The 17,497-nt window shown below is 43.7% G+C and overlaps 1 protein-coding gene across 3 annotated transcripts in view; it reads left to right on the plus strand.

The window, feature by feature from the left end:
* The first annotated feature begins 9,305 nt into the window (after window positions 1–9,305).
* Window positions 9,306–17,497, plus strand: part of CEP120 (centrosomal protein 120) — a 72,919-nt gene continuing 64,727 nt past the window's right edge. For all 3 annotated transcript variants that reach the window (XM_006265328.4, XM_019478159.2, XM_019478160.2), the window contains exon 1: window positions 9,306–9,532. In XM_006265328.4, the coding sequence (XP_006265390.1) occupies window positions 9,484–9,532 (49 nt within the window). In that variant the 5' untranslated portion in view covers window positions 9,306–9,483. The remainder of the gene's footprint in view (window positions 9,533–17,497) is intronic.

Consider the following 17,497-nt stretch of genomic DNA (forward strand, 5'->3'; position numbering starts at 1 on the left):
ACCCCCTTACATGCAGTTTCTGCTATATAATTCATGTGAAATGATAAAGAAAGAAGGCTATTGTGCATGTTAAAGAAAATATTTTAACTAAAGTATTATTTCATAGCCCTCTTTAAATAATCCAGTTTTGATATCTCACTCAACCATTTATCATGAACTTGTACTTAACTCATGAACCTGAGTTCACCTCAATTGAGTCAGAATCAATAAGGCTGTAGTTCCACAGTTTACACAATCACTAGTAGTCTAAATGTTAATTTCCTGCTCTTAAATGCTGTAGTTTGAAAATACCTTTTAATTACAGAAGACTAGTCTGATTACTTTAGAATAAGGATGCAAGGGATCCAGATTCTCAATCAGTATAAACCAAAATAGCTCAGCAGAAGTCAATGGAGTCTTGTCAGTTTACACCAGCTGAACATTTAGCCTCTGTTCTGTAATGTAGTTTCTTGGTTTATGACACCATGCCAGAACCAAAATTACATTGACTATATTGTAACTTTAATGACCAAAGTAAACAATTAGAATATATCCAATCCCAACATTCTTTTGGAGAGTGATGCACTTTTACTAATGCAATCTTACTGTCTCATCTTGAGATATAAATGCAGAAAAAGTTTCTAAACACTGAAAGGATAATCTCTTAAAAGAGTCCTACACTATAACTGAAAAACTTTGACAATATAATAGAATTCCTTCTTTTCCAATGATACTGTGGAGGACATGGGGGCTCTGAAACAATGGCCATCCAAATTAGTGTGGGAAAAAGTGGACACAAACTTCAGAGGACATTAAATTAGATGCTTAATGAGCATAAAAAATAGAATTACCCTCTGCACAGTTGTTCATACTTCATTAAGACTTCTTACATGGGTATACAGAGCATTTTCCTTCCAAAAGCAGCCCTGAAATTGATAAGGTCTATGTCATTTCAGGGCTGTGAACAGTACAGCACAGATAGTGGTTCAGATGAGCTTAAAAGATTAGCCACCCACCATACATCTCAGGTAATTTTGTTGTTGTTAAATGAGCCCCTTATATGCTTACACCACATACTTTAGACAGGAGTGACATTTTTTTAGAAAAAAAAAAGTCTATGAATCTTTCAATAGTAATTACAAGTTTTATGTATTGTTTCAGTAATTTTATTTAGAAAGTCCAAAGTAGTCACCATGCAATTTGCACTTGGATTAGAAAACATTTACTCATGTTCCAAGGGCCCCTGAATAAAACAGGCACCTTCTTTTGGGAAGACAGAATGAAGTAAAAAAGAATCTTACCTGCCACAGTATGGGCCCAGCATGGTTGAGCTGGCATGGGGGAAGGGCAGAGACCACCTGTCAGCATCGCTCACCCTCTTCCTGCAGCTCCACAACTACAGATTTAACTCTCTTACAGCCACTGCTGAATTTTCACTGCTCAGCTTGAAGCTACTTCCAATTTGGCTGTGGTTTTGAGAAGGTTAAACTAGCTAAAGAGCCCCTCCTGCAAGCAACCAGAGAAGCACACCCCCAAGCAGCAATAGCAGTGACCCTGTGCCTCTATTCTGCTGCAGAACACAAGTTCCCTTGCTTAAGAGGCACACCCCCGTTATGGAGGGCTAATTTTTTGGGGAAAGGTATGTCTGATATATGAGTAAATATGCCCTGTTAGGAAATGGGGAGACCAGGTGGCAGTTGGTTCCACCGCAGAGAAGGGGGTGCAAAACGCGCACTGATGCAATAGCACCCTGTTACTCCCCTGGCTGGAAAACATGTTGTTGAATGCAGCTATGGCAATTTCGAAGTATTCCAGCTTTGGGATGTGGTAGAGGGCTGTACAGTTTTCTGCGGCTGAAGCACTCCATTTTTTAAGCATTTCCAAGATGCAGCTGCATAAAAAGTCTTCAAAAGTTACGTCTGTCCACACATTTAGTCCCATTTCTAAAAGTGACTTTCATATGTAGGAACCCAGCACTCACTGAATGTCCCAACTCACCTTTCAGGACAACAAATAAACTCTCTTGGTTTAGCAAATCATAACACCTTTGCTGGGGCTGACCATAGATCATAGAATTCATTTGCTATTTCTGTCTGCATCTGTCCTTTCCTTATCTCTTTTAAGCAACATTTCTCCATTCACAATGGAGTCCTAAGTAGTGCTAGGTAGATCTAGTCCTAAACAGTGCGCAGGATTTAGTGCAAAGGGTAAGTGCTACTGAGCTGCTTGGCAATAGTAACCACAATGCATTTAGGTTTGACATCTATGTAGGAGGGGAGACAAGAAAATTTACCACAGTAGTCTTTAACATTTCATAGATTTCATAGACATTAGGGCTGGAAGGGACCTTGGAAAATCATCAAGTCCAGCCCCATGTCCCAGGGGCAGGAAGCCACCTAAAAAGGGAGAGTACACCAAAATGAGAAAAATACTTAGATGGAAGTTAAGAGGGGCTCCTAAAAAGATGAGGAACTTGCAGACAGCATGGGAACTGCTTAAGAACATTATATTGGAGGCACAAAGCAAATGCATACCACAAATTAAAAAAACATGGAAAAAGAGAAGCCGGCATGGTTTAATGGCAGAGTTGCAGAGGCAATAAGCAGAAAAAAGGCTTATTTCAAAAAGTGGAAATCAAAACCTAAGGAAGAAAAGTAAAAAGAGAATAAACACTGGCAAAGCAAATGTAAAACTGTAATGAGGCAAGTTAAGAGATAATTTGAGGAGAAAATTGCTAGAGACACAGAAGTTACTCTCTCCTCATATGGAAGCCCATCCATACTGCTAATCATCCTTGATGCCCTTCTCTGTACCTTCTCTAGTTATCCTTCTTGAGGCATGGGCACAGTATTCACGGTATTCTGAACTGGGCACCATTTCAGATTAAACATTAAAGTTAACCATAAAAAATTCTTAAAGTACATGAGAAGCCAAAGATCTTTCAAGGAGTTAGGCCTTTGGATGATCCAGGTATAAAAGATGACAAGGCCATAGCCAAGAAACTAAATGCACTCTTTGTGTCTGTCTTCACTGTTGAAGATGTCACGGAGATTCCCTTATCAGATCCACTTCTCTCCAGTGGAGCTGATCCAAATTGAGGTTTAAATAGAAGAGGTCATAGAGGAAACAGATCAACTAAAAAGTAGCAAATCACCAGAACCTGATGACATTCATACTAGGGTCCTGAATCAGAAATTGCTCATCTCCTAGCTGCATTATACAACCTATCACTAAAAATAGCCTCTGTTCCAGAGGACTGGAGGGTTGCAAATGCAACTCCCATATTTTAAAAAGGCTCTAGAAGGGATGCAGGGAACTATAGGCCAATGACCCTAATTTGTGTTCCTGGAAAACCAATAAAAACAAAAATAAAAGAGAATTGTTCAGTGTCCATGAATGAACATGACTTGCTGGGGAGCAACCAACACAGCTTTGTCAAAGGGAAATCATGCCTCACCACCCTACTAGAATTCTTTGAAGGTGTCAATAAATAGGTGGATTAGGGTGATTTAGTTGACATAGTATATTTGGACTTCCACAAAGACTTTGACAAGGCTCCTTATCAGAGGGACCCCCTTAACTAAATGAGGTAATCCTGGGAATACAGGGAACGTCCGGACACTCACGGATTAGAAATTGGCTTAAAGACAGAAAGCAAAAAGTGAGTGTAAATGGTCAGTTTTCAGGTTGGAAAGAAGTAAACAGTGGGGTCCCCCAGGGATCTGTGCTGTGCCCAGTAATGTTTAACATATAAATGATCTGGAAAGGGAGGTGAGTATCAAGGTGGCCAAATTTGCTAATGACACAAAATTATTCAAAGTGGTAAAGACCAAGGTGGACTGTGAGGAATTACAGAAGGATCTGGCATGACTGAGTGAATGAGCAAGTAAATGGCAGATGCAATTCAATGTAGATAAGTGTAATGTGATGCACTTTGGCAAGAATAATCCCAGCTCTGTCTACTGTATGATGGACTCTACATTAGCTGTTACCACACAGGAAGAGATCTGGGAATCATTGTGGACAGTTTGCTAAAAACATTGGCTCAATGCCCAGCAGCTGTCAAATTGGCAAACAAAATGTTAGGTTTATTAACAAGGGAATTGTAAACAAAATGAAAGTATCACTATGTCCCTTTATAAATCCATGGTATCCAGTTCAGAATACCTTGAATTCAGTGCCCAGTTCTGGTCCCCTTGTCTCCAGAAAGATATAGGAGAACTAGAGAAGGTACCGAGAAAGGCAACAAGGATGATTAGCAGTATGGAGGGGCTTCCATAAGAAGAGAGACTAAAGAAGGTAGCTTTTGTCTCAGACAGCCAGAGCCGACTCGAGGTGATTTAGAAATTATTCGTTCACTGGGTGGACTGGTGAATGGAGAGGCAGACAAAGCTTAATGGTTGTAAAAACTTTACTTACGCCACTTGTAGCTGCGACGCAGACGGTCCAGTCGTTTGAACAACTATGTGAGTTGCTCCAGCTGGCAAGGCTCAGGCCAGCTCATCCGTCCACAAATCAAGCCGGCGGGGAAAGGGTACGTCGAGGATTGCGCTCGGCGACGGGGAGAAGAATTGATAGGTGATCAGTCTATCGATCAGCTCAGCCGCAAGTCAGATCTCTTTTGAAGCACTCTGCAGCGTGCTCAAAGTTCTCTGACTTGGGCGGAAGTCGCACGAAATTTTAAACGGCTAGCAAGCCAATTACTAGCCGCCACGCAGGAATAATTTAGAACTGGCCAATAGCGGAATACAAATTTGCATTCGAATGGCAGGAACTCTCTTGCACCGGGGTTTTTCTGTTGCAACAGAAAGCCTTTGCTGTGCAAGAGACTCTCATGTGGCGGGAAAATTACATCGTGCCGAGGCACCAAAATCACTGGGTTGTGACAGTTTTATTCAGCTTAGAAAAGAGAGGCGGGGGGGAGGCGGGATGGACATGATAAGGGTTTACAAAATACTAAATGGCAAAGAGATAGTAGATGGGGATTTATTATTTAGAATATTTCACAATACAAGAACTAGGGTTCACAGAATGAAACTAGTAGTTATTAAGTTAAAACCTTACAAAAGGAAGTTCTTTTTCACATAGCAGTTAATCATAGTGTGGAACTCATTGCTACCAAATGTTCTGTAAACTGCCAGTTTAGCTATATTCATAAAGAGATTGGACAAAATCCTGAAGGAAAGGGACATTAGTTGATGTTGAGCTTGGGAGTTAGAGATACAACTTCTAAATTAGAACTTCCTAGACCTCAAGTGCTGGAGGCTGCAAGTGAGAGAGGCACAGTGGGGAAAAAATGCTTTGGTCATACCCAGTTAAGTCTCCCTTTCAGCATCCACTCTCTGCCACTGTGTGACATAGGATACTGGGCAAGGTAGACCGATGATCTGACCCAGTAAATAGCAATTCTTATATTCTGTTATGTTCTTACGTTCAAAACAATTCTTAAAAAAAGGATAGCCGCTATCCCCTTCACTCTGGTCCCTTTTCAGAGCAGCAATGCTCTGGGACTCAGGAACCCAGGCTTTGCATTTTTCACTGTTTTATTATATGACCTTGCAAAACTCCTGTCACTTTTCTGTGCTTCTGTTTCCCTTTGTATAAAATTAGGATAATGATACCAACCTGTTTTGTAAATTGTTTAGAAATTTACTGATGAAAAACGAGATCTAGGTAGCATAAGTATTATTATTGATCCTTTTCATCTCCTTTTTTCTATTAGTATTTCTAATTCTAGATGGGTGTTCTGATAAAGTGCTTTTAATCTGTGCGATCTTATCCCTTATGTAAGTCTTACTGAACTGAATCAAGATACAACAGAACTTTTCAGAACAGAACTGCATTGTAACAGACAAAGCAGCAGTTAGCTTGATGCTAACCCTTCTTCAGCTTTCTAGAGAGGATGCCAAAAACATCCAGGTTTCCCAGTTCAAATGCAGATTAAATTTTCAAGTTTTTTCTACTACCATTAGAGGCGTAGTAGCATGCCAGTAAGCCACTGTACTGTACAAAACCCCACTAAAGTCCATTACAAACACATTCTGATTCATAGCTTTTGGATCAAGTCCTTAGTGTAACTTGTATTATTAATGGACTCCAGATGGAAGGCATTTCCTGGGAAATAATGTCTAGATGGGAGAAACAGAAGACTTAAAACAGGGGTGCTTAACCATCACCACCACCACCCCCAACCCCCGGCCTTTGGGCCAGATCCAGACCCTGATATCATGTCATTTGGCCCACCAGTCCAAAAAATTGGCGTCAGGGGAGTAGTGGTCAGGGTAAATGAGCTAAACAAAGCATTCAGAGTTACCATAAGTGATTCATCAGTTAATTTTGAAACAAATAATCATTCAGTCTTGGAGCTGAAAATATTGAGAACAAGATGAAAGTAAAAGCATCAGAATTCAATGTACATTTTTATACAGTAATGTTATTTATGCTATTTATTTCTGCAACAGAAATGAAGGAAACAGCATAAGCTTTTGAAGAAGCAAAGGCTGTAAAGCCAACTACAAAGAGTTGTATAAATAGAGATTAATTTAGTTCTGCTTAAATTTCTAAATGACTTGTATAATGGAAGGTAAGAATGATAATATCTATCCTGCCAAATCCTATCATTCCATACTCATTAGAAAGTTAAAACCTCTTTACTTCTGTTGTTAGTTATCTGACACACAAAACAATGCCACTACTACTTAATGCCCTACTATTCTGGGTGTACCACACACACATACGCAATCCTGGCATCAAATTTTCCTCAGTGAATAATAATAAACAAATATTCTCTTGGGGATAGAAGGAAAATAAACACATTTGTCACATTGTTTAATGCGCTAATGAAAAATGCAGATACTACACTGCAAGAATCTAGGTAGGACAGAACAGAAAGATCTAAAATGTAACTCTAGGAGGACTTGCCATGTTTCCTTACGAGTTGTAAACTTAATAAAAATGCCTAAGGTAAAAACAGTGCAAACCTATGTAGTGAGGCAACTGAAAATGTTTAACAAATGAACAAAGAAAAGATTAAGTGATGAACCTTGTAAAATAAATGTACAGATGAAAAATTAGTAGGTAAGCTATCAATAGGAAATGAAATAGGAGTGCAGGAAGAAAGAAGCCAAAGGAGTAAAGTGATTAATGATTACAGAGAGCTTAATTAAAAAAAAAAGTCTCTTGAATTGGAATGTGGACTAGTCTTTAAAAATACTGATCTGTCATAATTTACATATGTATGCCATAATTAGCTCAGCAATGGAATGTATGAAGTACATTCGGTAGCAGGCAGGAACTTAATTATTGTGTCTAATGTCTATTACAAGATTTGCCTTTTCTAATTCATTTGATAATTTGTATTTACATATTTTTAATAATTTTCTCTCCTTAGGGATCTGTGATGAGATGAGGCAAAAGTGAGGCAGGGGACTGTGGATGAGTTGTATTTACCATTTGCAAATTTGATTATAAAAAGATAGATGGATACTGAAATTGGTATAATTGTATCATGTAATTCTACTCTTGTTCAGTAAGTAAATTAGTTTTATTAATGCAGATGCATGCGCCTTAAACAGAATTAAATAAAAAGGAGAAAAATTACTGTACCTATGTTATGTGGTGACTTTATTAGATATAACTCAGCTTGATAGAAACCTGTGATTGTAACTGAAATAGAGGCTGACTATTTGATGAAGAAAACACTCGGGTTCTCTATAGTAATAATAATGATATAGATTTTCATTTAGTTTGAAATATATCTAGATTTATTTAGCATTTGAATTTTGTTTTCAAAATCACACAGGCAATTCCAAATGAATGGGCTGCTCTCAAACACTGTTAATTTAGACACTACTGCCCAATGGTTACTGCAAATTTATTTAGTCCTTGTATAAACAAAAATGAGAGAGAGCTGGCCAGCAAAAACAGAAGACCAAACATGGGACAGAAAGTAATTACCCTTTTGAACAAAACCGTGCGTGTGGTACGTTGTATTATTTGTACACACACAGAGTTCTGCCCCAAAATAAAACTAAATTTGTATTTATGGTGAGTTGTATTTAAATGTGTGCATGTACAGGTATGTATATACTAGTGAACTGCCCGTCAAGAAGGATGGGGGTGGGGCAGGCGGAGACAGAGCGCTGCCACCCACCACCTTGCACTGCCACTGCGTCTCAAGGCAGGGTGGGGAATTGCACACAGTGGCCACTGCTGCTACCCACCACCCCGCACTACCGCCACTCCACAGCCAGCTGTGCACCACCCCCTCCCTGCCACTCTGTATCTGGCCCTGCTCCATGTCCCCACCACTCCATACCACCGCCATGGCCAGATGCGCAGCAGCAGTAGTGTGGGGTGGTGGGTGGCAGCAGGGGCCACTGTATGCAAGCTTCCCCTCCCACTCCTGGCAGGTGGCAGCATGGGGTGATAGGTGGCCGCCTGCCCTGCCCATCCTTCTTGATGGGCACTCTTGACACAGCACTGGCTAGAGCCATACCCAAGAGCATTACAGACGCACAGACAGACAGACTATATATATAGATAGAAGAGACAGTGAGTTATATAAAAACGTTATATCTCACCATATATCCATACGTGCATGTGTGTGCCTGCACACGCACAGTATTTGTCTTTTTTGGTACTCTGGTTGTAGTAATCCGGCTTTTAATAATTTGTCTTTGCTGTGGTCTGAGCAGGTGGTCTTGGTCTGGACTGCAAAACAAAGACCTGCTTCCACAGCTGCTTCACTGTACATTTTCTTTTAGAATATCTATATACATAACTGTGCATTTCTTGTTCTAATTGCACGGAAACTTTAAAAAGTATGTCAGAAATCAACACATGAATTAAAAAAACAACTCTAGAAGGTAAAACTGTAGCAAATTAAAGCAAAATAAAATCAATTCCCATTTTAGTCAGTGACAGAAACTTTCCAGTTCTTGAACAAGCATCTGCCTTCCTTTTGCACTCACCGGGCCCTTCGTATATCCGCAGTACTAAAAGGAAGAAAACGGCTGAGCACTGGTGGTATTTAAATTGGGAAACCCATGATATTTGGGTTTTGTTTCTGGGAGGGGGGGAAATACTAGAATAAATGAGGCTTGAGTGAGGGTACTCTATACACAATACTACTTCACGAACAGGTGTGGACTACTATTTATGTTTTAAAAATCATAGTACTTCACTGTACTCACGAGAGGGCTGTTCCCCCCCACTGCCACGCAGCATCCCCGCCGGCCCGCACGCGGGCGCTCTTGCAACGCAGCTACACCCCGCCACACCTGCAGGGGGTGCTGCCCCCCTCATCCGTTAGATCCGGACGGAGCCGGCCCGGAAGCGACGGTCTTTCCGCCGCGGCCCGTCGTCTCTGTGTTCCTTTGTCAGCCGGGCGCGCCGGTTGCTAAGCGAAGCGCGGCGGCGGTTGGGTTTCAAACACTGGAGGCGGTAACGGGCGCGGGCCACCGGCCCCGGGGCGGCGGGGGAGGCAGGCAGCCGCGAGCCGCCATGGGGCTCCGCTCCGACCAGCTCCTCGTCGTTGTCTCTGTCCTGGAAGGTAACGCGCCGGATCCTCCCCGCTTGAAACCGGGATTTTGGTTATTGGCCGATTTCGCTGGGAAGTAGCCGCTCGCTTTTCACAAGGGGCTGGGAATATTTTTTTTTTAAACGCGTTGTGTTTGGCCAAGACTGAGGAAAGCTTCTCTCTCAACCCCGTGTTTCAGTGGCAGGGTTATCTTGCAATTAAATACAGTTAAAAAGGGGAGCTGGAAAGAGGGAGAGTATAAATAACTATTTCCCCTGTATTAGCAAGCATGAAAAGCAAAGTTCAGTGCACCGACAAGGAAAGAGCACTCTCATAACAAAGGCAACAGGGGTCTTTGGGTAGATGCGATATCTTTTATTAGACCAACTAAATAGTTGGGGAAATTGGTCTTTGCAAGCTTTAAAGTGCAAATGCCCATCCTCAGGCAGAGGGAGAGTCTGCTGTTGTTTTGTGTTTGTCACTTGAAAGCTATTACTGTATTGTGCAATCCTGGCCCTATACGCATAGGTGGAGGGAGAAAATATTATTTGGGGGAGTGGAATGCATGCGCACACACCGCCCCCCCCCCCCCCCCCCCTTGCAGGTAAGTCTGTCCTGGGGAAGGGGGCAGATTGAGGCCTCTGCGGTGAGGCAGGGTGTGGGACAGGCTGGGGTGAATGGGGTCCTGGAGCAGGTTGTGGGAGGCTCAGAGCCCAGGCGACTCATCGAGGGGGGCAGGGTCTCCTGCTGCTGTATGCACCCTGGCAGAGGCCCAGGGGGCACATGCACCCCCAGATGTGTGCATGGGGTGGAGGTGGGCTGTGCTTTCTGCTGCCCAGGAGTGGCGCGACGCCACGTGTCTGCCACGCGCAGGGCACAATCTAGCAGCAGGGTGCACATGGCATCACTTGGCTCTTAAGGCCGCAGCAGCGGGGCACAAAGCCCAGCCACAGTGGCAGCCCACCGCACAGATCGGGGGGTACATGCCACCCTTTGCCTTCCCTCAGATGCACGCAGTGGCGTAGCCCCGCCCACCTGGACAGGCTGCCTGGGCTCTGAGCATCCTATGACTCAGCCTTGGGCCCCGTTCACCCCAGCCCCTGTTCCTGCCTCTGCCCACTCCCTCCTGCATTGTGGGGTCTCGATCTGGCCCCTCTCATGCCCCTTCGCAGAGTACACGGACACTTGCCTGTCTGCCATGCTGGGCAGTAATCCACGCGCCAGGGCTGCAATCCTGACTGGCTGCGATCCCAACTGTGCCTGAGTGTACATGCCCCTATTCCCCCCTTGCTTCCCTTCCCTGCACCTGCTGCAGCCTGGGTTCTGCAGCCCTAACTGTTGCCCTGTGTTTGGGTGGGGCTAAGCCTCGTTAGCCCCAGCCTTCCGCCACCGATGCCTATACATATATATTATATTAACTACTACAGTGCATATAAATATAAGGACGCTAAGGCTAAATACATTGTGATGCTGCTTGTTGTTGCTAATTGTTTTTTACAAGCTTTTGGACACAAACATCCTTCTTCAGGCAGAGGGAGAGTCTGCTGGTGTTTGTGCGCTCTCGACTGGAAGCCAAGGTGCAAAATTCAGGTCTGTGAAAGTGCAAATGCACAGCAGTGAGGATCAGAGGCCATGGGAGACAATGGGTGTGAGATAGGTACGTGGGAGGGGGAATAGGGGAATGCTGACCTGGTAAGAGAATGTAGCTGGTAATATGCAGAGAGATTACATGGGTTTATCGAATGTCAGACAGGTTATGATGTGCCATAAATCCAATATCTATATTTAGTCCATGATTTTTTTGTATCTGGTAGATTAATCACATTTACCTGAAGAACTTTGTCTGCTTATGTCCTTAGACCAACATGGCTACAACCAACACCTCCTTCAGCCTCATGCATTCTGAAAGAACTATAGAGAGTATAGTTAGAATGTGTATTTTCGCTGGCATGCTGAAAATCTATCGAAGACAAAAATACCCAATTACCTGTGGGTGCGCTCCTTTCACAAGACAAACACTCTCCGATCTCTCAATTCTAACCCTCAAAAGGAATGTACAAAACTTTTTGTAGACGAGCCTATGAACTTCCCTTCATAAATCTACTAGATACAAAAAATCATGGACTAAATATAGATGTTGAATGTATACTACATTATAACTTGCCTGCCATCCAATAACCCCCAGGTAATTTGTCTGTGTTTTACTAGCTACATTCTCTCACCAGGTCAGCATTCCCTCTTTTCCCCCCTCACCCACCTGTCTCTTTCCTATTGTCTCCCACCCCCCTCTGATCCTCACTGCTACATATTTGCATTTTCACAGACTTGCATTTTACATATTGGCTTCTATTCCATCCAGGAGAACACATAACACCAGCAGACTCTCCCTATGCCTAAAGAAGGGTGTTTGTACCTGAAAGGTTGCAAAGAACAATTTTCCCAATTTTTTAGTTGGTCTAATAAAAGATACCACATTTACCCAAAGAACCTTGTCTGTCTGAGGCTGAAAGTGGGTCCTTATTCCCTGGTCCTTATTCCCACCTTCACAGCCCGATCTCTGCTCTGCAGTCAAGACTGCGTCCTCAACACAAGAGAAACACACATCACTGACCACATTCCAACTTGTTAGCACATCTCATTCATCACTAGCAGCCTCTCATGGTATAAAGATGGGCTGTGAAAAGGGATCCAGGAACTGTGAATTAGGAACCAGGCATACAGACCCAACTTCAGCTTCATGGCGAATGAATAGAGCTAAAGGGGGCTGTCTCATGCAGGGCATCTCTGGGGGCTTTCCTTCCCTCTGGAGGAGGACAAGGGAAGCCAAAGCTGGTTCCTCTGAACTACACCCAAGTGTATAGGGATGCTGCCCAGTGGGCTGTATGACCCAGAGCAGCTCCAGGCAGCAGAGAATACATGGAGAGAGGGCCTTGCTGCACCTTCCACTGTAAGCTGCACAGATGTTGATGGGTGTTAGCTCTAGCTTGGAGTCTGGGGCAGTTGCACCCTTAGCCTAGAACAGGGGTTCCCAAACTGTGGTACATGCACCCCTGGCAGTACACAAGACAGTTCTGGGGTGGTATGCAGGAGAAATTGTGTAATGATAGATTTAATTTTAGTGTAATTGTATAATGGTGGATTTAAAATTATTATTATAATTGGCAATTAAGGTGTTAAAATATAAAACATGCTGGTAGGGGTATGTGGGCAGCTGGTAAATCTGGAAGGGGGTACACTATAAGAAAAGGTTGGGGAACCTTTAGCTTAGAACAGTGGTTTTCAGTTTGTGGTCTGTGAACCTCTGGGGGTCCCAGACTGTTTAGTGGGTCCATGAAAGATGACTATGATAAGTCAAAAGTATGTGAATACCCACACTTACAATTCAAGGGGGTATGCACCATCATTTGAAATACCTGAAGGGGTCCACACTGATGTTCCCTCTAAGGTGTAGTGATCCATGAGCACGCTGCTTTGGTCTGTTCCCGAATTGGCCCCGCCTCCCCCTTTCGGCATGCGCCACTTCAGTCTGCCCCACAGTATAACACAGTATAACAACAAAAGATGATACAGCATCTGGGCCTCTGGTCACCTGGTGCTTAATTCACAACCCTGGTGTCAGTTAAACCTCACAGCCAGAACATAGAAATGGAAATAGGGGAGAGAAGTTGTTGCCAGAAATACTGAGGGTGGTAGGAAAGGCAAGTTTCAGATGGCTTCTACCAGTTTTCCCCAGATGGGAGATTGCGAGACCATGACTCTTTTCTCTGCCCTTGTTAGAGACAGTTCCCTATAACCTAGAACTTCCCATGGGCTCGTGCTGCTGCACAGGCCTGCTATTTATTTGGACTTTATCAAACATGCAGCAGTGCTATTGTGGCTGTCTGCTGCAGCATCCTTCTGTCCATCAGCAAGCAAATGCCAACTTGCAAATACCCTTGTGGTTGTGGCCTTTGGGAAGTTGGTAGAATTTTTGAGCAGGTGACAGTGAGAGCTTCAGCTGGAGCAGTACAAGAAAAAATAAGCTTAAAACTGTTGCATTTTATTTAAATGGAAACTTCCCAACTTGTGTTCTGAACCAAACATTGGAGGAATCTTTAACCAAAAATATTTACTTCTGGAAACCTAACTGACGGGCTGGGGAGTGGAGCAGTTCCCCGGAGCTGGAGGAGCCTGCAGAGCAGTTCCCCGGAGCCAGCGGAGCCCATGCCAGCCTCTACCCTGGCTCGCATCGGGGAACGAGGAGGCACTCTGCCCCGCCCTGGCTCACCTCAGGGAGGAGCTGATGCCTGCCCTGCCTGAGGAGTGAAGAGCTTACCTCCGGTAAGTGTCCCGCACCGGCCCCAGTGCCTCCACCACGCTCCACACCCAGCTCCTCTCCGGGAAGCTGCAGCCCAGCTCCTCTCCAGGTGGGTGTGTGGCATAAAAAAGTTAGTGCGTGGCAAGATTTTTAATCACAGCTTAGAGGGAACCTTGGTCCACATGTCCACTCAAAATTTTTTAGGGGTCTGCAAATGAAAAAAGGTGACAACCACTGCTCTAGAAAACATCTCTGACTGTCCCCCACCTGCACGTCTGTGACTTGCCACTAGAGGCCTAGTGAGCAGGGCAGGACAAGGAACCACTGGAAGCTTAGTGAGCCAGGACAGGCTTCTAGCCCTGCTTTACAGGTGGGGGTATGAGAGATCCTGGAATACTGGAGAACTTCAATTTGGGTGGCACATCTGTGGGGAATGACCACACCCAAATGGAATAGGAGCGGGGGGGCGGGGGGTGTACAGATCAAAGAGAATCCTGCCCTGGGATTGCATAACTTTAAACTGCGGAATGAGTGCTTAAAACCACTTTCAGATGTGTGTGTGCAGTCAGTGCAAGGGTTAAGAGCTCTAGGAGCTGCTCAGAATTTTTATGCAACAAAGCCCATGCTACTGGGATGCCAGGCCTCAGCACCCTCAGAATCTGTCCTCAGGGTTTGAAGCAATTTCCAGGTTCTCACCCTCTGCCTGTCTGCGGGGAGAGTTGTCTGCAATTTGGCTTCAGATTTCTGTCTTCCCTACCCATTCCCTGAGAGAGAGATCTCTTGGATCCAATAGGGAACAGGGAAACAGAGTCCTGCCCTATGACCATTGTTCTTTTTGAGGGTGGCCTTGTTAGTATTGGGTGTGATTGTGCATCATGGCTCCCTTGGAACTGCTCCCTCTTCTCTTGCATGCTGATCCCTGTGATTCAGACTGGACTGTTTCTGGGATCAGAATACCAGGAAGGAGGAATGTAGTTAATCACCCAGTGCAGCAAACAAAAGGGTAGGAGGGGTGTTCAGGTCTCCCCAAAAGGGCCAGAGCATGGGTGAATCTAGGATGTTGAAAAGGGGAGTGGAGATGGCAAGGTGCCTCATCCCTTGTGAAACAACACACCTGTTTTTCTCTGGTTAAAAAGAAACTTGAAGCTTTATTCATAGGCTGAGGGTCTAGGTTTATGTCGCGCAGTTTAAGAAGTGAAAACAAATAGTCCTTTTTTTAAATGAATTAGAAATAATCCACAGAGCTATGGAATAGGATCTTCATTGCCAGGAGCAAAAAAATGGCTAGATTGTTAGGTTGGACATCCAGATCATTATAAAGAAGAGGGAAGTTTGTTAATGTCTATGGAATGAAGAGAGTTTAGAAGGTAGCAGGTAGATGATAATGAGCCATGAAGTCATGTGACTCCCTCAGCACTGCCAGACTTGAAATTCAGCGGTCGCCTCCAGGGATGTAGGTTGTAGCTGTGTTGGTCTAAGGACATAGGCAGACAAGGTTCTTTGGGTAAATCTGATATCTTTTATTAGGCCAACTCACATAGTTGCACAGATTTTTCTTAGCAAGCTTTTGGGTTGCTAAAAACCTTTTGTCAGGCAATTTGCATTTGTGTGTGCTCTTCCTGGATGGAATGAATACTAAAGAAGCCAGAGGCCAGTATGCGTGCAAGAAAGCCAGTTAGTGAAGATGTAAATTGAAGAGTCAGTGGGTGAGAGACAGGCTGGGGGTGGAGATGGGGGAGGGGGGATGAATGTAGCAGGTAAATAGTGGAGAGGTGCCTGGGGAGTCAGATATGTATGTCATAAATCCACTGTCTATATTTAGTCCATGATTTTTTGTATCTGATAGGTTGAAGTTCATAGGCTCGTCTGTGAAAAGTGTTTTGTAAGTTCCCTTTGAGGATTAGAACTGAGAGATTGGAAAGAGAATGGTTTTCTTGTGAGAAATGTGCCCCCACCAGTAATTGGGTATTCTTGTCTTTAATAGATTTCTGGTGTGCGTTCATTCTGGTGCGCAGTTGTTGTTTGGTCTCACGTATTTTCCATCAGGGTGTTTGGTGCATTCAGGGAGATATTACATTTCTGGAGGTGCAGCTGTAAGATCCAGGGATGCTGATGGTTCTGTTGTGGGGTGTAGTAATTGTGGGAGTGGTGAAGATATGTTAGCATGTTTTGCATTTCTTTTCATGGCATGGCCTGCATCCATTCAGTGTGTTTTGGGCCATAGGAAGTTTGCTTCTGGTGATGAGGTTAGTGAGGTTCGGTGCTTGTTTGAAGGCTAGGATGTGGTTCTTGGAAGATCTCTTTAAGAATTGGGTCTCCTTCTAGTATGGGTTGCAATTGTTTGAAGGTTTTCTGTGTAGGTTTGAGGGAAAGGTGATATGTCATAACCAGCGGTGTGTGATTCGTGGGGGTTTTCCTTCTGTACTGCAGCAATTTTTCACATGGTGTCTGGGTGGCTCTTTCAAACGTGTGATCCATCTCTCTGGAGGGAGTGTTCTTGTTGACTGAAAGCCTTTTTAAGGTTTGTGAGGTAGCAGTCCCGGGTGTTCTCAGTGCAAATTTGGTGATATCTGAGGGCTTGGCTGTCTATCACAGCTTTCTTGGTGTGTTTAGGGTGATTGCTGGTTCTGTGCAGATATGTATGTTGGTCTGCAGGTTTCTTGCGTAGCGTGGTCTGTATTTTACCATTCTGGATACTGATCATAATCATGTCTAAAAAGGAGATGTTGGTGCTGGAGTATTTAAGAGATAGTTGGAAGGAGAGGTGATCATTGTTTCATTTCTGATGGAACTCAATCAGAGATTGCAGGTTTTCAGTCCAAATGATGAAGATATCACCGATCTATCTTAAGTATAGCAAGGGTTTGATGTGGTGCAGTCCTTGAATTCTTCCAGGTAGCTCATAAAAAGGTTGGTATACTGTGGGGCCATTTTGGTGCCCATAGCCATGCCCATGATCTGGTGGAAGTATTGGTTATTAAAAGTGAAATTATTGTTTTTGAGGAAGAAGTGTATAAGGTCAGTGATGTCTTTGGGTCTGTACTCTGAGTTGTCATCCTGCTCTTGTAGGTATGTAAGGCAGGCTTGGATGCCATCCTGGTGTGGGATGTTGGTATATAAGCTGGTAACATCCATGGTGGCTAGGAGGGTGTTACTAGGAAGGTGGTCTATGTTTTTAAGTTTTCATAGAGAGTTTCAGAGTTTTCTGTAGTGTTTTGGACAAAACTCGCTCTGGGTGACAAACAGTTTTAGGATTTATTTGATGAAACCTGATATTTCCTCCGTTAGGGTTCCAACGGATATGATAGGTCTGTCAGGGTTCCCTTGTTTGTGGATTTTAGGGAGCATGTAAAAAGTCCCTGGGTTAAGTAGTGGGGGATCAAGGTCTGTTGTTTTTCTTGTAGTTCTGATGGAAATGATTTGATGGTATTTTTGAGTTTCTGGGTGAAAAGGGGAGTGTAGAATCTTCCTGTAGTTCTTCATAGTAGGTGGTATCATAGAGTTGTCTGCTGGCTTCTTTTTATGTAGGAGTCTTCATGGCTAAGGATGACTGTAGCTCCTCCCTTATCTGCTGGTTTTATTACTATTCAGTGGTTAGATCTTAGAGATTCTATGACCTTTTTCTCTGATAGGGAGAGGTTGTTATGGTGCCGTGTGGTGTTGATTATTTCATTGTTCATTCTTTCCCTGAAGCATTCAAT

Source organism: Alligator mississippiensis, chromosome 3 (assembly GCF_030867095.1).
Source record: "Alligator mississippiensis isolate rAllMis1 chromosome 3, rAllMis1, whole genome shotgun sequence".
Classification (NCBI taxonomy): domain Eukaryota; kingdom Metazoa; phylum Chordata; order Crocodylia; family Alligatoridae; genus Alligator; species Alligator mississippiensis.